Source organism: Diuraphis noxia, unplaced genomic scaffold, assembly GCF_037042655.1.
Source record: "Diuraphis noxia isolate RWA-SAM2 unplaced genomic scaffold, SU_Dnox_SAM2 contig0003, whole genome shotgun sequence".
NCBI classification, from domain to species: Eukaryota; Metazoa; Arthropoda; class Insecta; order Hemiptera; family Aphididae; genus Diuraphis; species Diuraphis noxia.
This window is the reverse complement of record NW_028301713.1, coordinates 44,539,341-44,562,986: the sequence shown is the minus strand read 5'-3', so window position 1 is coordinate 44,562,986 and position 23,646 is coordinate 44,539,341. Positions and strand designations below refer to the sequence as shown.

The following is a 23,646-nucleotide window of genomic DNA, read 5'->3' as shown; positions in this document are numbered from 1 at the left end:
AAAATTCAAACATTCGATTGAATGATATTTGGGCCTATCACTTTTTAACTTAACCTCTATTCTTCCCATAGGTCTAATAAATCTCTATATTAATTGATTTTGTCGCAATCCGCTCAGTAATAAGAATGGTATGTAATTCTAGAAATTTTACTTTTCCGCCAGCACAGCAAATGCCTGGTGCTTCACTCTAAAAAATTAAATGATCAACAATAAATGCATAAATTATCCATTTTTCTAATTACCACGCTTGAATGAATACTGTAATGATAATTATATTAATTTTTTTCGCAATTAGTAATCACTCTACCAATTGGAATTTGAAACATAAAAGATAAACAGACTGAAATTCATTTTTATAGAGATATTATTATTATTAATCTATGATTTAGAACGACCCCATTTATTATCGTTTATCTACTATTACGTGATAAGACCTAACCAGGGATCAGTAACCAGTGCTATATTGTGTAACCATGATGGTAAATTGTAAAATATTATTTTTATACTTTATAGCTGATACAGCCACGCTGCTGCTGGCTAGTCGTTCACTGACACTCGGTTAGTGGGTGTGATGATGGGACACTTTTCTTTTCTAATAGTATTGTTTATCTATTTTATTTGTATCAATTAAGACCATTATGGGTATTGTTAAATTGAGCTAAAATTTCGTATTGACTTCTGATTTTTAATGTTGGGTTTGTAAAATTGCCCAGTAAATATAACTAATAATTATGCATTAATAAGTCGCAAGCGAATTACTCAAATTCTGTAAACGTTAAAATTCTTTTTTTCAGTATATTTATAGATTTTCGGTATCAAAAATAGGTATTGCCATTTGAAAATCAAATTTTGATAGTGTTTTATCAAATAAGGGAGGAAGTTAAAATTATCAAAATTGTAACACAATGTAAAATAGTAAAACCTAGAAAGTTAAAAAAAAAATTATTTTAAAATTCCTAATACTCCCTGAAATATTACCTGGTTCACGATAAAAAATCACCTTGATCTGTTTGTCACAGATTCCTAAACAGCTAGATTGATTGCGACGAAATTTGATACAAAGATATATTAGACCTATGGTTAGAAGATAGTGAAAAGATAAAGAAAGTGATAGGCCTAAATATCATTCAATTGAATTTTTGAATTGTCAAACTTATCTAAATAAAACGAATAAAATTACATAATGATAAACTAAACTGAATATCGTTGTAAAATTATCACTCAATATATTTTAACCGTTTCTATACGTATAAAAATATACTGCTGCATAATCACAGCCCACAGAAATCGAATTTTACACACAGTTTTAGCCATATGAGAGGTAGTATTTTTGACGGGATACGAAGTGTACGGGTCAGCTATATTTATTTGCATGGTATTTATTGAAGTGCATTTGGATACACAATATTTTCTGTACTTTTTTCTGGTGCATACATAAATGAATCAGAAGGTTTTTCAACACGCGAGCATCTCATATACAGAAGCATGGTATTGGCTACGCGAACCTCCTGCTAGGGCTAACGCCGGCAGCCTAACTCCTCCGGACTGAGTCACCAGTGAATAAACACTAAAATAATAATACAATATATATACAAGTACAAGGAGACTATATATTTATAATAGAAAGAAATATCTATGACTAATTTGGATACAAATTTTGACCACTCCGATGCTTGACGTCACCGCTATCGGATCCTTGATGATCTGCTATGGTTGTCGGATCTGATGGGGTAGCGGAGCTACCGTGAGGTTGCTCGTGGCTGATATGCCGTGTTCTACCAAACTGAGATGGTGAAAAACCCCTGATCAACTAATATCGTGATTGCATTGATTGATGCGATCGGATATAAAAACGTGTGTATTGTGCACACTAATAACGGTAAACACGTGGATAGTGCGTTTGTATATAAACTACGAAAAAAGAACGGGTCTTTTACGGAGAGAGCTGGCCAGCCAAGAAAACGTTAATAATTCCACTGGTGACGGAGCATAGGTGGCCAAACAACAACTACAGTCGTGAGGACGGCCCAGTAGAATAACCAATGAAAACCAAAGTGAGCAACATAAATAAGCGACTAAGTACAGTCAGGCGTCAATTTCAAATATACATCGTGCTCGAACATATGGATTTTCCAAATTTAGTCCACACACGTCACATTATTCTTGTGCTATGGTGATCAGTAGCGTACTTAGAGGGGGTGCAGTAGGTGCATTGCACCAGGGCCCTTTAGATGTGTTCTATAAATGGGGCTTTTGAGCCCCTAATCACCCTAATCAACAAGTAGCAACTGAAAAATAAGGAGCCCGAAAAATTAGGTACACCCCTATGCTTAAATACAAAGATACGCCACTGATGGTGATGGTCATTGCATAGGTGAGAAGCACCGAAATCCGCAAACGTTTGAATTCGAAAGGTATATCTGTTACAATCATTGGGAGTCGTGGCCAGCGGCGTGCGCAGAAGGGGGGGATGATGGGGAATATATCCCCCCATGGCCTTTTTTTTTTAGTCTTCAACATGATAACTGGGTTTTGAATTAGAGATTTCATCAAAATAATGTGTAGTTTGGAAGTTCCTGTTTAAAATTTATCATCGGAAATATTTGTTGTGATAAAATAATTGATAACTGATAAGTGATACCAGCAGAGACACTGTCAAACGACGGGGCAGTCACGCGTGGTGAAATGAATTGGCGTTAATGAACATCGAGACATTCCACTATCTTATATCTATAGATCAAATAATTGATGAATTTAGTGTAAAAGCTAGAAGGATGAATTTCCGCCTAAATTGAATTTTTTTTGTATAATATTAAAGAATAAATATTAAAAAATATAAATTTTAAGACATCTCCCCCCATACCAAATTCCTGCGCACGCCACAGGTCGTGGCGTCATTGCATCTTCACCTTTAAACTTTCCGTTTAAAATTATAGCTTCGATGATGTTGTTCATCAACTTTTTCAGTGAAAGCCTAGTATCATTGCAATGTTGTGATAGATTAATGTTTCGTAGAAGAATGATGGGCCCGCCAAATTTCAATGATAAAACGTGTGGTGGCATGCCTGGCAAATCAAGTGACTTTAAGAATTCAGTTGGATATTAATTTGACAACTTCGTTTAAATATTCGACAAAATCGAATAAAGTTTGTAATGCAGGGACAGTTTCTCGTTTAGTGCCCGTATTGTATCGACAACGTTGCTCGATTTGTACATCGGTGTAATCACGTGTAATAAATTTGGAAAAATTTATTTTCCGTATCTGGCATTGGTAGTAATGGTCCAGCACGATAATAGATTTGAACTTGCACTTTGAATGTTGGCATGTAATTGTTACGCTGTTACGCACAATATTTGTTGCCTATATCATTTGGAAACATGAACTGTGTTTGCGCCTTTGCGGGTCTTCGCTAAAATATGTTTCGCTATGCTCGTGTAGCCTAGCTGATACCAACGTCGATAATGGTTCGGGTGGTGGATGTAATTCTGGCAATTTTACTTTTCTTGCAGCACAAAACATACCTAGTGCCTCATTCTTAAATGCTGCATTCTTGAATGCTCTACAACTTATGCATAATTTATTCATTTTTTCAATAACCACACTCGGATGAAAGTTACGGATGTATACGATACGACCATTAAAATCACTTTTACATTTTCTCAACATTTAGGGGGGCTGCAGGCCCCTCAGCCCTTCCCATGGCTACGCCACTACGATAATTGATATCAATATTACTTATTAGCACGAACTAAGATACTTATAGTTAATTACATATATTATTGTTCTATGATATTATGTTATGACAACAATTTTAAAATAGTCCATAAGAATAGTGGTAGCACAAGGATTAAGATTTAAATTGTATCTCATCTTAGATCGTCGGGCAACCATACCATCGTCTATCATCATATTACCATACTATATCTTAAATCATAGTGTATGGTATTAAAATATCATGAAAGTTAATGAAATAATGAATAATAATAATCACGATTTAAGATAATACGGTGGTAGCCCAGTCACATAACTTAGTGGAATATTTAAAAAAAATTGTTACTGTATATATAATTGTTATTATATTGTTATACATATAATATGACATAAATTAATAATTACATGGATACCTATTAGCAAAATTATTTTCTATTAACTTTGAATAAGCCATATTATTAACAATTAGCATCGCTATATATTATTCTATATCATAATATAACTAATTAATTAATACATATTAGACAATTATACATATAATATAATACAATATATAATATTTATACATAGCCACATAGGTACTTATTGCATTGCGCCATTGCACAATTTTTGCACATTGACTTCAAAATGTTAATACCTACATAATCGCTTTTATAAATATTGGTTCCTTTAAGAGCATTAAAATGTAGAAAGTACTTTCTCAGTAGTTTTCAAGAGCACCGTGAAAAACAAAAAAATTAAATTAAGGAAAAACGAGAATTTTTACGTAAAATCAGTTTTTGAGAAAATTGGTTTTAGATATTGCAGGTACCTATAACACTAAAATTGAAATAACCGTATACAAATGCAATTTTTTACTGAATGTTTAAATTGGCATTTTATATACTTGATAAAATTTTGAAAATATCTCTCATATTTTTTAGTTATTTATGGACATATTAAATTTCGAATATTTTTCGTTTTTTATTCTATAAATGTTAATAACATTTAATTCGTTTGGCGAAAAAGCTTTAAAATGTAATACAAAGCTTCCAATGTATTATGATGGATAGAATGGTAGTTAAAAAATATTAAAAATACAGTCACAATTTTTAGATTCTGAACGAAGTGATGAATGTATTGATTTGACAATGATGTGTGTGTGTTTTTTTTTGTGTGTCTGTACAGTATAACTAGTGGAAATAATGCTTCAGATTTAAAAAGAAAATTTTTTATGAACTTCTAGCATAAAATAATTTACAAATTTTCATGATTTTTACGTATATTGTCAAAATTCAAAATTTGAATGCTTGTATATAAAAATTGTGACTATATTTTTCATTTATTTTTCACCTGCTATAATAAAAATATGTTAGGAGCCTTATATAAAATTTTAAATCTTTTCTACCGGACAAATAAATTTTTATCGATATTTATAGAAAAAAAAACTAAAAAAGTTGAAAAATTAAAATGTCAGTAAACAGCTCAAAACAAATCTAAATATTTTGAAAATTGTATCAACTATAGAAAATACCTATATAAACATTCAGTGAAAATTTCAAGTATCTGCGGTCATTTGTTTTAGACTTTTAGAGTTACACCAAAATAAGAAAATCGCTAAATGTGAAATCCGGTGAAAATCCAATGTTGTAAAAATTTAAATTTCAAATGCTCATAAAAATTTAATTTGAATTTCCGGTGGACTTTTTATTTGTGATAAAGATTGACAAACTTGTAAGGAATCTTGTATTAAATTTTCAAATCTTAGAATTAAAAAGAAAATCTTTTATGAATTTCTATCTAAGATAATTTGAACATTGCCGTAATTTTTACGTATATAGTCAAAATTTGAACTTTAAATGCTTATAAAAAAAAATCGTGCCTACGAATTTTTAATATTTTTTAACTGCTATTGTTACAATGTGTTAGAAGTATTGTATTACATTTTCAAGCTTTTCTACCGAACAAATAAATTTTTATCGATATTAATTTAAAAAAAACTAATAATGATCGAAAATTTCAAATACCTATGTATAGTTCAACTTAAGTCGAAAATTTTTGAAAATTGCATGGTCGATAGAATATACTTATATAAACATTCGGTGAAAATTTCATGTATCTATGGTCATTTGTTTTACAGTTACATCAAAAACCAAAATCGATTTTGTCGAAAACTGATTGTGCGTAATATTTAACGTTTTTCCCTTAATTTTTAGTTTGTTTTTTTCTTCTTCGATTATTTAGAAAAGTATTAAGAATTTTTTACTTTTGACCTCCCAAAGTACCAACTATAGATTCACTTTCTGATCGAATAAGGTAGGCTGAAGTCAAAAATCGAAGCACTTTTACTGCCCCAAAACGGGCAAAACGTAATGATAGACACAAAAAAAAAACACACATCATGGTAATAAATCAATACATTCATCACATACGTCATACAGACTACGTACGATATTCGGTAGTATTGGTAATTACATGTGGTAAGTCGCCTACTCGCGTTCTCCAATATAAGGTCCACCCTGACAGTAGCAAAGGTGAAAACCTTATATACTATATAGTATATCGGTGGGATAGTAATTCGGTTGCCGACGACTCCGCAGTACCACTTCTTCGATCCACTTTTTTTTTTTCGTCATTAGCACTTATGTGTTCTGCAGTCGCCACATATAGCGCTCGCTACAAGCAGTGGCGTATTTTGGGTGATTTCTCAGGGGGGGGGGGGCAACATTTATTGAACTTCACAAACAAAATTTTTAGTATTATTTACTAATGTAAAAAGACGTTGAATTAATTTTTTAACAAATTAATATGTTAGGAATTGACAAGAAGTTTTACATTTGATAAAAATAGTATACTATAAAATAAGTGACAACACTAATGTCCAATATATTAGGACTTTTTTTAAATGTTGGGGGGTGTCAAGACATGGAGTAGACCCCCCTAAAATACGCCACTGGCTATAAGTATCGACATTCTCAAGACTGTGCGACTTCACCTCTTCAGGTCTTCTGATACATTCGTGTATCGGAACGGTCGGTGATAATATTTTGTAGTTATAAGATATAACCACTGGTCCAGTGGCCCACAACTGATTGTGTTAACATATATGCACCGATTACATGCCGATTTACATGCCGTAAAATCATAATTGTGTATGGAGTATTTTTATACACAAAATCACCAACATTTTAACTTCTAGTTATTGCACAACAACGTCAACATGTAATTATTTTTCTATTTTGTTGGTATTAATTTACATTTTTTAGCCTTAAAACCGTGTAGTTGCCTTGGGCCTTGCAAGTCTAAAGGACAGCTCAATCATCTTTGTATACTAAGGCCCTGCAGTACTAAGGTTTTCAGTAGTATGTCTAACTACTAAATATGTAACTGTTGGATAAATTAATTTGACAGATAAAGTTTTGGTTCTGCTGCTTTCCGTTTATTGGTAATAATCCTTCGGATAGTTATCTCCTAAATAATTATCTAGAAGCTTGGGAATTGATAGTGGATAAACTTTGGTATAAGAAGTCACCCTCGTGATTGATCAAAATTACTGTTAATTAGTTAATCAATATTTTTTAATTATTTTAATGAAATATATACATAATACGAGTATAGTAGGTATACTGTATACATATATTTATATTATTGAAAAAAAAATCAGCTTCAATTCATAAAAACCGAGTAAGGTTGACAAATTATTCCTTTAGTGCGAGAAGAAATTTCTGTTAAAGTTTGCACTTCAAATAAAAGAGTTTTGGAGAATTCAGAATAAGGAGTCAAATGCTATATCGTGGAACGATATAAACATATAGCGTATGTCGGTATTGTCGAAATTATAATTCTGCAACACTTAGCTGAATACGTAACATTTTTTATAAAATATATCACAATATATTTTAATTTTATTAATTTCACTCAATATATAATCATTTATTTTGTACTTTGTTGATACCCAGCATAGAATTTATTGATTTTACAATGATGTGTGTTTTTTATTTTTGTGAGAACAGTTTACATTAAAAAATAAATACACCAATCCCGTCAATTCTGAAAGAGCTATCGGTTAAAAAATGGGATCTAATTACAATTCACTTTAATCTTAATATTGTTATTGTCTTAAAATAGTATTTATGCATATTTTTTTTTATTAAATTAGAATTTTGTTCATATTATTCTATGTTTTAATATTTCAGTTAAAAATTTAACTAGTAGAAAAAGTAATAGATAACTTAACCAACACTGTATCCCAGGCCTGTGCGCAAGGGGGGAGGGATTTGGGAGTTCCTCCCATGACCAAAAAAATCGTATTTCTCATTTTATTTGGATAAGTTAAGTAGAAATTTGACGACGACGAGTAGTTGGTAAAAATATTCGAAACGCCATTGATATACCCTCGATATTTGTAATGCAAATGCATTTACAAATGTTCATACAAAATGTTAGGTACGTGTTGTGTCAGTTTTGCCTGTGACAGTGAGACTATTACAACGACTAATGAAAGGCCCTTTTCAACATTCCGTCGACTGAAAATTTACCTACGATAAATAATGGTTGTTAAAACACTTTTAATATAGGTACTTACTACTTACAAAATGCTAAAGGTGACATGAAACAAAACAGGTTGAGAATCACTATTTTAGATAAATATTATATATTATCTTGTCATATCTGATATCTTATAAATACTATATGCGAGTTACTTTTAATACTGTTATAAGTCTATGTAGGTTGTTCATTAATTATTATTCAAAGACGAGACAATGATTAATGAATACTCATTCATTATATAAATTCACAATATTGATGAATGTTCTGATAAAATCAAAATCATCTGTCAGCTGATGGGTAAGTATGAAATATTCCTATAGAAATATTTTAAAATTTTTTCTGGAGAAAAAAATATAAAATCTATTTTAAAGAGTATGTTTTTATGAAATTTCGTGGAATTGATTACCATTTGAATAAATAAATCGGTATATAATGAGTATCGTTATTATACCGTTATAAAATAAAATATTATTCAGAATGTAGTTTTTTTTTATATATATTATTTTTCCACTACATAGAAAATATTACTCAATTAATAAATAGGTAATATTTGTCTACGAATCAAACTTAAATCATTAAGAAAGCCGCATTATTGTGTCGGTCATGGAAAAAACGAAATGGAAATTGTATGTACCTATCTGGCTATCTATTTTGTTTTCAAATATATATGCAAATAAATTACGTAGGTGTACAAGTAAACGTATAAACTGTGTTTACAGTAAACGATTTCTCCAAATAGATTTCACACCTCTCCCACAACTAACCCCTAAGAGGGTGGTCCGAAGTGGACACAACAAATGTCAACAAACCCAATTCGGTATTCAAAAAACCACAGCAGATGTTCCGTAGGTTTTCGACGTTATTTGACCCGAATCCTTGCACGCAAAGTCTCTATCGAAGAGATTATAACATCGTCGGGCACACTGGTTGAATAACATATAATTTATTATAATGCCCAGTTTCGTATCAAGATAGGAATTTGTAACTTCCAAGTTTTTCATCCAAGCTTTGTTTAAACACGTTAAGGAAAATGAAGGAAAATTGAACAATTGCAACCTAACCTAACAGGGATTCTCAAACTGTGGTACGCGTACCCTCGAGAGCACTTAAAATTTTTTAAGTAATATGAGTCTGGCTAACAAAATTAGCTATATATATATATTAGCTTAGTAACTAAGAAGGAGTATCCTAAATAATATATTCGTAAAAAAAGTACAATGTTCATAAAAGTCTGAGAATCCATGATATGCAGTATAGTACAATTATATTTAAATATTTAAGTCTACCATATCAATGCTATATTTCAGTCGAGTCTCAATAACTCGATTCTCATCAACTTGAATTTGTGGCTTGCCCTTAAAAATATTTTTTAAATTGTAGGTACCTATTTGAGAATTGTAACTCAAAAAATACGTAAGTTTAATTCACTATTCGTTTTTTAAATTGAAATTCGAGTTATCGATATTGTAGACAGATTTTGACTACCTATTCAACCAAGATTTATGAATTACTATAATTTACAATAGTAAATAGTTATAAGCTTTCAAATTATTTATACAAGTGGTATTATGTTTTTGATTAATTCATCACTTAACAAATATCGGGGATCTATTGTAGCTATTATTTATTAATATTTAATACAATAAACCAACTTTAAGAATGTTATTTCGCTGTAAGTTCACGACCATACACTTTAAGGTAGGTATATTACACAATTTTAATTTTTAAAATAAATTCCACGGAATTTTAAAACTCTAATACTATAATAAACAGTACAATGATAAACAGTTTATATTATGTTGCAATGCATATTCTTGAACAAAGGCTTGCGTAAGTATTTTGGTAGGTAGTATCATGTTATGCATTGGCTACTTAGCTGAATTTTAAACAGATGTGCAATTCAAGAATATAAACGCTAATACTATCGTCTTAAAAAATATTCACAATAACCATTTTAATTGATATAACTGTTTCTTATTACCTACAAAATGGTAAGCTTTTCAATTTTACTTTCAATCATAAAAAGATATTATGATAAAAGTCTGTTCATTAGAAAGGATATTTTAATTTAAAAATTATCTTCGCATTTCTGATAGATAAGACATGAACCTGATCACAGTCACAAATTTTATTATTTTTCTTTCTAAATATGTTGTTTTGAGATTTTATGTGCTCAAAAAAAATTGTCTATCCCCATCACACAGATATGCATACCCTGCTTACCTTATGTGAACGTCTGTGATTTCGAGATTATTAGGGCACAATTTACTCTTTGTTTTTTGTGTCCAATACTTATATTTCATAAACACGAAAATAATTTTCACTCAAAATTTAACCCGAATTCGATTAAGACAATAATAATAATATTATGTGCAATGTAAATGTACAAATACAACGAAACATTTTAATTGTCGCATTTGTGTCCAAAATATTTTGCAGTTGTTTTTTTTTTTATTATTATTATTAAAATATATTTCGGAGCAAATTGCAACAATATATTTTCATAATATCACAAAAATACTGAATTCTCTACTGGTACACGAACGTGTGTCGTACATAAAATCTACGAAGAACAAATTTAATAAACCTAATAGTTTTTTTGGCTCGCTGCTTCGAATAAAATAAATTAGGTTTATACCACTCACCTCCGCTGTCAGAATAAATTTAAATTATTTTGGCATATCATACCAATTTATTTATTTATGCAATTTTTATTTAATTTGTTTCACAGATTTAAAATTTTACTGTTTCAATTTTATTACCGACTCGATAAATTCTACGCTTTATCACACGTATAAATACCTAAATTATAAATATGAATAAAATGGAATAGGTACTCTACCATTTAAGTACAAAATCTCTTATTTTATAATCCAATACAAACTACAGTAGTTGAAGTAAAATTAAATTAACACTATAGCATGAAATTGTATAGTTTAACACTACTATATAGGTTAATTATACACAATTATTATTTCAGTATTAAAAATATTGATTGAATAATGTATTATATTTTTTGTGTTTGAAACTATTTTCCAATATTGGTAGGTGCATTTTGGAAAAAAGGAAATTTGAATAAATGATTAATATTAAGTAATTTCAGAATAAATACATAGAAATATGTATATTATAAAAAATACCAAATCTAAATTATATGGAATTTAACTTTCTTTTACAATATCATAATAATTAAATTAATATATTAACTTCATGTATTTTTTAAAAACATGGAATTGATTTTTAGTTATTATTAATAAAACATTATGAAAAATGTAAATAACACGTGATAAAATGATACCTACGAGTAAAATTGTAGTTGTAACAAAATAAAGTACAGTTGTACACAACTACCGAGAATTTATAAAATATTAAGTTAAATTATAAATCCTACAACTCATTATGTTAATTTTATTAGAGTAAAAAGTAAATTTCATGAAATAACACTTTTTGAAATATTCTTTAACGCTTAGCTAACACATAAGTTCAAAATAGACAAATCGTAAAACTGTATTTTTTAATTTTTAAAAAGTTTTTAAATTTTTTTAATATCTTTATTTTTTTACGTAAGTAAAATTCATCCATTCGTTAATAACATTTTGAATTTGAAACGTATTCACTATTTAAAATAATTAAAACTTATTCTTAAGTATATCATGAGAATTATTAAATAGGTAATAGTATTAGTTACAATCTAAATACTTTTTTTAAGCTATTACCTTTCAAATTAATAAATCTTACTCAAAAAAATTGACAATTTAATAAGTTATAAAAAATAAACCACTTAACTTAGATAGCTGTTTTTATAATCAATTGGTTTCTAAAAACCAAATTTATAATATGAATATTTTGAAATTAAACTAGATTTGAATTTTTGAATTTCATTATTAAATGATAAAATAAAAATGTTATAATAGCACACGAGTCGATAAATTATATAATTATACTAATAAAATAAAAATAAAATGAAATATTAACTGGAACAATAATTATTTAATTGTCCAGGTCCATCTGCTACACTTTATATATATATAATATATTGTTTGTACCGTACACTGCTACAATAAAACTATATACCAACCTAACTATTTGTATGTGGGAAAAGGTGAGGGTACTGCAACCTAGGACGGGTTAGAACATAATATAGTAGAAAATCGAATAGATGTAATCAGTGTGCGTACGAAACACAAGATTAGGATATAACTTATTACTTCCGGTAGTGTTGCAGCGACCTATGGCTGTGAAGTGTGAGACATTATTATGCCACCATAATACTAAATTACCTATGTATAATGATACAAGGTGAAACACAGGGTTTCATCGTATTGCTATGGCAAAATTTTATATTAAAATTACGGAATGAGACACCATCATGTGCCACACCCTGTATAAAGATTCAATGTAAGCATTTATTAATAATGTAATAATATAATATAAAGTTTATAGCTACAAACGCTTTTAATCAACATAAGCGTGTATGAGATTGTAATGTGATGACCTGTAATATATTATAATAATATAGAGAAACTTCATTTACCAGAAAATTATTATACACAGTTGTGTGTAATGTATGGTTTTTCGTTACTTAGGGTTGGCGTTATTTTTGTAATTTATTTATAAGTCATAAACAAATTAATATAATTTAATATCATTATAACTGCCACACCATATATTACTTACTAATAAACATACTTTAAAATTACAGGTAAAATATTTGTTTTATATTGTCTCTCATACACATATTACCAGATATCCTAACCGTCGTCACCCAGGGTGGTACCTGGTGAGGGGGTTTTTTTACATGTTACTCCTACGACGGATTGAATGCTTTTTGTGCTATCCCAAATCCAGTTGTTTTATCCGGTTGGACAATATACAATTTCTATATTAGATAGACAATCCACCTGCGAAAATACAAATTTCAAGTTTGTAGTTAGATACTATCATTAAGTAGACGCCACAACCGCATGCTTTGTCCGAGTCTTATAAACGTATAACATGGCAAAGACTGTTTGCGTCTTTTTTCCCTCTATATTTTTAGTAGAATTATAAAAATTTCACTCACGACGTATATGAAAGAACTTAATATTCGATAAGTGTCACTATTTTTGTGATGAGTAAAAATACAATTAAAGTAATTAGTCTAAGAACTTAACTTTTTTCATACTCTACTGTTCAAAATAATTGGTTAATGCTGTCCAAAAAATAACGAAGGCATGACATCGATAAAGTTCTTAGCTACGTGTTTATGAATCTTGGTGATTCTATTATAAATATATATTCTAAGCAATTGTGTTTACCTGAGATATTTTATATTATTTAAAGGAAAAGTTAGCGTTATAGGTGTATTTTTTCAACTCCTATCATGTCGATTTATGACAATCTCGAATATTACTTTAGTTAAGAACATTTTAACAATATTGTTAAGAACGATAAATATGATTTTAGTTATTTGCATTAAACATTTTGTTTTTTATTTAACTTACGACCAGTTATGAACAAACAAAAATCCAATACATATGACAGTTTAACAGCTATATATGTAACATCAATATTAAAAAGAAAATTACCAAATGGAATTCTCAGCCTAATATCACTAGATGTTCCGAAACCATCAACAAGAATCGACCATACCAACCTCACCCACATACATATCATAAAACATGAAGAGCATCCTCTCTGTAGCCAATGCAACGAACCGCTCTCGACTAAACGCACATAGTCCTAGATTGCTCGCTGAAATGCCAACGCAATAAACATCCTCAACCAACTTTCATCGATGGAGGAAACACTAGGAGACCATAATATTCACTTAATACATAGCTTTTTCAAATACATTGGCATCGACACTAAAATCTAATACTGAACAAAATCTCACTACTTACAACTGTATTGTAAATATTATTTAAAACTAAAAACTACTAACACATAATCATGTAATTCCTAACTATAACTAAATTTTATATAACAATGTTAACCTACCGCAGGTTAATAACCTTGTTGTTGAAGCTTTATGATCAATAAAAAAATAAACACCAATATGTTTTGGAAACAACATAGATCAAGGTTCGTGATAGCAACTACAGAAGTATATTACTTACCAAAATCGTGGCTTATATGAAAAAATACCGTTGCAAATATTGGTACCTATCTAATATAAATTATTTTGAATAATTTTAATTAAAATATTTTTTAAATGTTTCATCATACAAAATCAAATAAATATATGTAAGAGGTATTAAAAACCCTCCACTTGTTTCTCATCCTCCGTAAATATGGCAATGGTTGCGCCCTTTGTGGTTTACACGGCGGTCGCTCAACATATTAGTGCAGCGGTTATATTAATGAGATATAATAATATACCTACCTACCATATTAATATATATATATATATTATATATATATCGATCTGACAGTGATTGAAAACTAGTGATCTTAAAGTACTCCACTGCTGCGTATTATTATTTATACATATTGTGAAGAAATAGTTGGTGGCTTATTAAAAATCCGTTTGGGTTTTGATGTTTTATTTTTTTTTTCGCAGTGCGCATTTTTGGACGAGATAAGAAGCCTTTCGGCGGCCAGGGTTAACACTCTCTGATGCGCTTTTTGTACGACCGTGTTGTGTTGTGTAGTGTTTTTTTTTTTTTTTTATCATCGTACACCGATGACGAAGACGGCGAGTTAAAACGAAACTAAGTGCTCCCCATCAATATCGAGGGTTTTAAAACGTCGAAAATATTGCTACCGAATATTAAAAGACGACGAAAACTAAATCAGACTACCGTATTTGGTGACGTATACAAATATCAGAGCATTCGAAAGATGGATTCACCGTGATGAGCAACTCCTAATGTTGAGATTTCATAAAATATACCTGCGTTTAAAATTTGGCGCCAACGAATGTCCGGTGGTGATATATTTCAGTTGATGGTTTGGTGTTTTTGCAGGTTTCAAGAAAATGTTGACCGCGATCATTGACCGGGAACTTATTGAACATCATCCATCCATCTATCTGATATTTTATATTTTTCTTTTTGTTTTTTTTACTGAACCATTAAGCTGAAATTTAAGTAAATCTAGTTTTTTCGGGACGTTTCGATATTACAGCTTTTTACGCAAGCGTGTAAATTTATTATATTATACAGTCGAATCGTAAATCGTAATACTCGAACCTAAAGAACTCAAACAATTTGACAACTCGGATTTTTTTTTATATTCTTCTAGAAATTCTTACAACACTCAATGAATTAGTTATCTCGAGTAATACATATCTCAAATCGAATTTTCATCTTTTTTCAAATTCAAGTTTTCGAGGCTCAACTGCATATTATAATTTATAATACATATATATATATATTGAGTACTTACATACCCAGCTGTATATTGTTATGTGATATTGATTTTTCAATTTGAATAATTAAATTAGAATTTGTCAAAAATTTATTTGGAACAAATAACAATTGTTTCACTCAATTTTTTTGTATAAAAATATGTAATTTTCAATATTCAAATATTATAGTACTTACTCAATTAACAATATGTAAAAATAGCATGATCACAATATCGTCAACAAAAGTTATTGTTAGAAATGATTACCATACAAAACTTAGTTGCCTACTATAAGTTATAAATAGAGTGATTCATTTAAGTGAGTACACTAATTATCTCGAAAAGTATTAACTGTTTTGCATATTTTTTTTTAACTTCCATGTTTATGTTTTTCTAAAACCGTATAATATTTTAATTTTTGTTGCCCTTATATTTATTGATGAAACCACTATGAAATTATGATTCTAAAATGGTAACATATAATATAAATACCATGAATTAATAATCCCAATTTTATTGTGAATTTACGCGTTAACATTTTTATTTTTCATTGATTTGTTTGTAACATACATCTTCTCAAAGTATTGGTGGTTTTCAAAATGTTTTCAATAATTGTAAAGACCAGAAGCTAGTCATAAATTTTGTATCGTTAAACCCAAGGTAACAAAATAAATAACAATTAATTAAAGATTACCATTGTACTTTGAACCTTAATCATTTATTAACTTATCGACTAATTGGACATACCGAATTACCTAAGAATAATAAATGATAAACTGGAAATATATTGTGACAAATGTATTTTAATCACAATTTCACAGATAATATTAAAAAATTTAAATCGTATCACCACATAATTATATCTTATATTCTTATTACGACTAATGACCAAGCCACCAAGGTATACCTTGAAAATTCATGACTGGTAATATGATTATAATATCATGCATATAGTAAATAATAAATACCTATATTTAGGCACAGAATGATAATTTAGGTGACAGTCTATATATGATAGTCCTATCAATTATCTTAGATAATATTGTTCTGTGATAATTATTGTGAATGATATGAATGTTGTATGATAATAGTAGAAAATGGAATAGAATAATAGGTGTTATAATTTTACATCACGATTTAAGAATTTAATTAATTAATTACCTATCTTAAACCGTGTAATACAGTTACACGATTTGAAAATCTTGTAACTTTTTTTTTATTGTACAAAAACTAATATCAAATTAATGTAGTAATACTTATATTATTTGATTAACAATAAATCGAAATCAAAAGAGTCCAAGACCATTAATGAACAAGGATTGTTTAACCTACTATTATTGTGATACCTACATATTCACACATATGTACCTATACATAATAAAAACAATGAATAACAAAAAAATATAATAAAAATCTATAGGTACCTGGTACCTATCGCACATTTGCACAATATACATACATATATACACTAAAAAAAATATACTAGATATAATAAACTCCAAATCTCATAAAAATAAATTTTTGTGTTTGAGGTCTTATAAAATTGTCTATAATAAAATTTGAACACAATAATTTTTATGTTTATCTTTTGGTTCGAACCATATATAAATATATATATAATATACTTAATAGCAATAGAATTTAGTAAGAGACTCATAAATAATTACATAGTAAATGATACTCGTACAATTATTTTTTAATAACATTTTGTCCTGTGTAAATATGTTTACTTATTTTGGGGCACAACTCAGGCTTAACCATCGTACTTACTGAATATATTTGAAAAATGTATTATTTTTTACGCTAGAGTAAAAAAATCTCAACTGCGGCCGCGGTTGAGAGACGGAAACCACCAAAATTTGGGAGACTAATATCTCGTCAACGGATTTACGAAAAATTAAAATTTAAACGTGAAATTCATTAAAAAAATAGCCTTATTAATTTATAATATTTTTAATATAGGTTGCCATTTAAAAATCAAAAGTTGATAGTGGTTTACCTAATAAATATAAGGGCAAAAACTATTGAAAATGTATATAGTTTTAGAACAGCATGGATCTAAAATTTTGAAAAAAAAAATTCGAAAAAAGTAAATATTTTTATTAATAGTGAGTGTTTACGCCTCACAAATCATCCTGTATAACATGTGCAATTAAATTTAGTTAGGTAAGATATTATACTGTGGTGTATGACATAAATTGATGTAACTACTTTTATTTTATTGTTAATTGTAATTAACAATAAAATAAAAGCAGCTACATGAATTAAATATCATACACCAGAGTATCTACTTTACCTAATTAAATTTGAATTGTACATGTATTATTGTACTATGGCTCTTAATAAAAATGATCTTCTTCATCAAAAAAATAATTGAGTATAAACTTGGCAACCATCCTGTTGGCTGCTCTTTTTGATCTGTCTACAAAATTAAAAATTAAAGGCAATGTTAACTGATGATTATTGAATAATTTTAAATATCAATACTAAAATTCATCCAACTAATATTTGTTGGTGGTAATGGTATAATTCAAAAATATTACTGTATGCACAAAAAGTATATCCATCTATCACACATTTCACCTTGAACACTGGTGGAGAATTTTCGTGTAGGGTTTCAATAAAGTTAAAATCGGGGAATATCTCTTCAACAAGAAGCACTGGATAGCTCTTTCTTTTGTCAGCAAAGTATATCACATTCTAAAATAAAAGAGCTCAAGTTATAATATTTACTATTATATTATATTCCTAACAACAAAGTATATTCTTATTACCTTCGGTATCGACATTCTTGGTCGCTTGCTTGATTTACTCGTAATTGACATCATCTCGTCTGGAATGTCCTAAAACAGATTACATACCATTATATGTGCAATAAATTTGATAATTTACACAAGATTTTTTTTAAAATCCTAACTCTTATTCATTTCATGTGGTTTTGATAGCAGTGTACTTTTATATACATATATATATATTGAAAGATAACGGTTAATATATACTAAGTAATATTCATACATACAACGATATTAAATTTAGTTAAACATTATGTAATTTAATTCATTTTATCGAGAACAGTATGGACAAATCAAATAATCGATTGAAAGATATTTAGGTCTATCGATATTTAATTTAATCTAATATATCTCTGTACCAAATTTTTTTCATAGCAATTAATTCAGCCATTTAGAAATGAAAATAGGACAAGCAGACAGAAAACCATTTATATATATATAGGTTTATAAAAATAGCTTTAGAAGTCATCGTCCACGGATGGGGAGCTGTACAGTGAACGAAACAGTCCTGTATGTTTGCATGAGTAATTTCACGGGATAAACAAAAGATTATACGTACCTATCGTATTTATTGCTTATTCAAAATTAGAATGTTTATATATTAATTCATCTAAAATGTTACACACAGAAATAAGCTAACATTTTTATAAAAATAGACTACTATTATGATATTATTATAAATCATTGTTTCTCTGCCATAACAGCCATTTATTAATTACCGTAAATTACCTACATTAAATTAATTATTAGAAACTAAGAATAATACAACTAACAACATTAGATCGTGTAATGGTCGGCTATTAAAATACTCAAGAATTCAAATTTTTAGATATTATTCAAAAAGTACTATAAAGTATAAACTTTCTATTATAATCTAAAATCAATTGTTACCACGAATGATGGAGACACTGGTCTTGTAATCTCTTTCGCTATGGACAATAATTCTATTGGCATAACTATTTTCATTTTGGTTGCTTTGGTCGGTTGTTCGATTTGAATACGCGAGTTCGGTAAATCCTCGTAAAAGGGAATTTCAAGATTATTTTCTGATCCGCTTCCTAAACGAACGTTACGTTAAAAATATTGTTAATTACTATTGTAGGTAGGTCGATATAATATGTATTATAATATTACTTTTTTTGAATTCCGCTTTATTCCAGGATAATTTTTTATCTAATATGAAATTATGTTTGGTTAAAATATAATCAATACTCAATATATTTTACGAATATGAAAAACTAACCTTCTACAAAATTCAGACTTTGTTTTCTTATGATATTATTTGAGTTTTTATCTATAATTTTAATTCTTCTTCCGGACTTTGTGTTATAAGATTCGACCATTCCCCTATCATCCTATTAATACAAAAAGTTCTATCAATATTTAGTTGTATAAGATAAGTAATCTCATATATACCTACTACAATACACATTATAGTTTTTACTTTAAACAATATATTTACCTACGTATGAAGCTATCTTAAAATTAGCGAATAACGAATCATATTATATAATATTTATATATCAGATTTAATCACCCTTGTTTAATACGTTCTACCCGTTTCCCGCCACAAACATGGTCTACGATAAGTCGATAACATACGCCATGCTATTATATACAGTAAATTAATTAATTGAAAATAAGAATAATACAAATACCAACATCAAATTATGTAATGGCCGGCTATTAAGATAGTCAAGAATTTTAATTTTTAGATACTATTCAAAAAGTACTATAAAGTATAAACTTTCAATTATAAACTAAAATCAATTGTTACCACGAATAATGGAGATGGAGACACTGGTCTTGTAATCTCTTCCACTATGGTCGATTCTGATGTCATAACTATTTCCACGTCGGTTGGCTTGGTCGGTTGATCTATTTGAATGCTTGAGTTTAGTAAATCCTGGTGAAATGAAATTGCAGGTGTATTTTCCGATTCGCTTCCTAAACGAACGTTATGTTAAAAATATTGTTAATTAATATTATAGGTAGGTCGATATAATATGTATTATAATATTACTTTTTATATATTCCGCATCAGTATTGGTGACACCATCGTCCTATTAATAGAAAAGATACTGTCAATATTTAGTTTTTTAAAATAAGTAATCTCATATACCAACTGCTTTATACAGCTAACGATTAAATCATGTAATTTCCGGCTCTTAAGATAGTTATTAAGAATTTAAATTTTTAGATACTATTCAAAAACTACAATATAGAGTATAATCTTTCTATTATAATCTAAAATCAATTGTTACCACGAATGTTGGAGATGGAGACACTGGTCTTGTAATCTCTTCCACTATGGTCGATTCTGATGTCATAACTATTTCCACGTCGGTTGGCTTGGTCGGTTGACCGATTTGAATGCTTGAGTTTGTTAAATCACCATCTTTTAACAATTTCTTCTGCTTGGTTATATAATTATACAAAAATCCTACTGCACTAATAGCGCCAAATGCAATACTTGCACAGATAATTCTTCTTGACATTTTTTTTAATGCTATTTTCAAAGTAAACGGATGTATTGAAATGAACAATTTATCGTTTCAATTGAATCAAATAATCGGTCATTCGTTGTTATGTATTTATTATAATAATATATTTTGTCTCCAATCAGCGTTGCCCGGACAAATATTCGTTTTTGTTTAAATGCATAAGCATCTATTATAAATACTATACAGTTTATTTTATAATCTATGATATAAGTATGAAATAATAACATTGCTATTATTAGAATTAATATTATTGACATTAATAGAAAAAAAAAACTAAAAAAATTGAAAAATTAAAATTTCAGTAAACAGCTCACAATACTTATTAAAATATCTTGAAAATTTTATCAAGTATAGAAAGAGGAAAGAGTCTATATTAATTTCAAGTATATGCGGTTATTTGTTTTAGAGTTACACCAAAACAATACAATTTCTAAAAGAGAAATCTATTGAAAATCCAATTTTTTGAATATTTAAATTTAAAACGCTCATAAGAACTTTATTTTATTTTCTGTTGGATATTTTTTTTATGATAAAGGTTTAAAAACTTGTAGAAATCTTGTATTACATTTTCAAATCTTAACTTTCAAAAGAAAATTTTTTATGAATTTCTAGCTTAAAATAATTTGCGAATTTTTGTGATCTTTACGTATTTATATAAAAAATTGTGACCATGTATTTATTTTTATTTTTCAACTGATATTGTAAAAACTAAGTTAGGAGTCTTGTATTACAATTTCAAGCTTTTCTACCAAACAATTGAATTTTTATCGATTTTAATTCAAAAAAAACTAATAATAATCAAAAATAGCATATGCCAATAAATAGTTCAGTAAACAGTTTAAAACAATTTTCTTATATAACAAGATACTGAAGTCGAAAATTTAAGCACTTTTACTGTCCCAAAACGTAATAATAGTCACAAAATAAAAAAACATAATTGCCATTGTAAAATTAATACTTTCCTTGGACCACTCAGAATCTAATAAACTAATAATAGTAATATTGTGTATAAATATTGTTTTGAAATAGGGGCTTTGATTCTGTTTAGAATCAATATTTGTATGCATAGTTATTATTAAATACAAATATTGTTTACATCATAATAAATGAATTACTTAATTGACATTCAATAATGCGTCATCTATTAATGTAGGCTTTTAAATAACAAAGAGTACTCGAAACTTACTTTACACCTTAATTATTTTAAATGTATTTAACTTTAAATTATGAAGTTGTAACAGTACATCATACACTAAAACAGTCCTTATCTGGACTACACAATATCAACCAATCAGAACACGCTATACAAGAAATCACAGTAGTCAGAGCTGTTTTACAAAATATAATTTCTTCAACTACGCTAACAACTCTACAAATACTGTCATGGATAGGGAAGATCGGGACTAATATTATGAGACCCTCCCCATAACTATAACCGAAAAACCCAGTTAACAGCACACAGATCCGTACCGACGGGAAACACAAACATCACGGAGGCACACACGATAGTTTACTAGTCGGTACGGTGCAAGGGTTATATACCGGTCGTTTTCCGACCACAGTCACCTTGATACTATGTTCTTCACCTTCGACAAAAATCCCAAACGTGTGGCCATACAACTTCAACATCAACTAAACCTAGCTTCCAGATGGTTCTACCGCTGGCGCATAAAAATTAACCCAACCAAAACCGTAGGCATTATTTTCGGTCAATCTAATACTTCTCACATACCACCACTACTACTTGATTACCACACCATTAACTGGTCCAAACAAGCCAAATACCTCGGCGTTACAATAGGGCGCAAACTCAACTTCGGACAACACGTCCAAAACATTATTAAAAAAGCTACCCGCACTCGCGGAATACTCTACCCCATACTTAACCGTACATGCCCCATCCCACTTACTATCAGACTCAAAATTCTTAAACTATTCGTATCTCCCGTTCTTACTTACGCTGGCCCCTCGTGGGCCTCTTTCATTGGTCCCTCACTATGGAGGCGTATCGAATCCGTCCAAAACATAGGTATACGAACAATAATGGGCATGCCCTCTATTGTCGAAAATTCGGTTCTTCTCAAATCTGCTAAGATTAATCTCTAATAATCTCGATTCTCGAGTCGACGCACAATCAACGGGCCAGATAAGGTCGTCAGACGGTTCACGTTCCTCACATGACATATACATGAAAATCATATCAACAGAACGTTATTATGGTACCATGAAATAATTAATTAAAATGACATCAGATGGCTATTATATGGAAATTATTGAAAAAGTTTTTACATCTCAAAAGTGCCGAATATTTATTATATACATTTGCATAATGATGTTATTTGCTATACTAAGTGATCAATTTAAGTGGGTACATTAATTATCTCGAAAAGTGTTAACTTTTTTAACATTTTTTTTTGTTTAAACTTTTAGGTTTATGTTTATGTTTTTAAGACTAACACCAATCTAATAGTCAAACTTCTAATTTACAAAACTCTCCTGAAACCTATTTGGACTTATGGCATACAGCTCTGGGGCTCAGCAAAAAAATCCAACACCAATAAAATCCAAGTATTTCAAAACCTAGCTCTTCGACGACTCTCCAATGCCCCATCGTATGTCTCAACCCTAATTTTACATAAAGATTTTCCCATGAAAACCATCAATGGAGAAGCTAAATTCTTTTAGTTGCGCTTCCGCATGCGATTTCTATCCCACCAAAATTCTTTTATTAAAAACCTCTTCAAGGAAATTCAAGGCGTAGTATAAAAAGAAAATAGTG

At 29.1% G+C, this 23,646-nt stretch overlaps 1 protein-coding gene across 2 annotated transcripts in view; it reads right to left on the bottom strand.

Moving 5' to 3' along the window:
* Window positions 1-17,286: 17,286 nt before the first annotated feature.
* Window positions 17,287-23,646, bottom strand: part of LOC149057426 (uncharacterized) — a 44,650-nt gene continuing 38,290 nt past the window's right edge. The window contains exons 3-11 of one of the 2 annotated variants that reach the window (XM_089223571.1): window positions 20,628-20,872; window positions 20,387-20,426; window positions 20,141-20,310; window positions 19,607-19,718; window positions 19,498-19,536; window positions 19,255-19,421; window positions 18,346-18,414; window positions 18,115-18,271; window positions 17,287-17,993 (exon numbers count right to left, since the gene is read on the bottom strand). In XM_089223571.1, coding sequence (XP_089079697.1) covers window positions 17,911-17,993; window positions 18,115-18,271; window positions 18,346-18,414; window positions 19,255-19,421; window positions 19,498-19,536; window positions 19,607-19,718; window positions 20,141-20,310; window positions 20,387-20,426; window positions 20,628-20,861 — 1,071 coding nt within the window. In that variant the 5' untranslated portion in view covers window positions 20,862-20,872 and the 3' untranslated portion in view covers window positions 17,287-17,910. The remainder of the gene's footprint in view (window positions 17,994-18,114; window positions 18,272-18,345; window positions 18,415-19,254; window positions 19,422-19,497; window positions 19,537-19,606; window positions 19,719-20,140; window positions 20,311-20,386; window positions 20,427-20,627; window positions 20,873-23,646) is intronic. The other variant, XM_089223574.1, reaches the window with a different exon arrangement.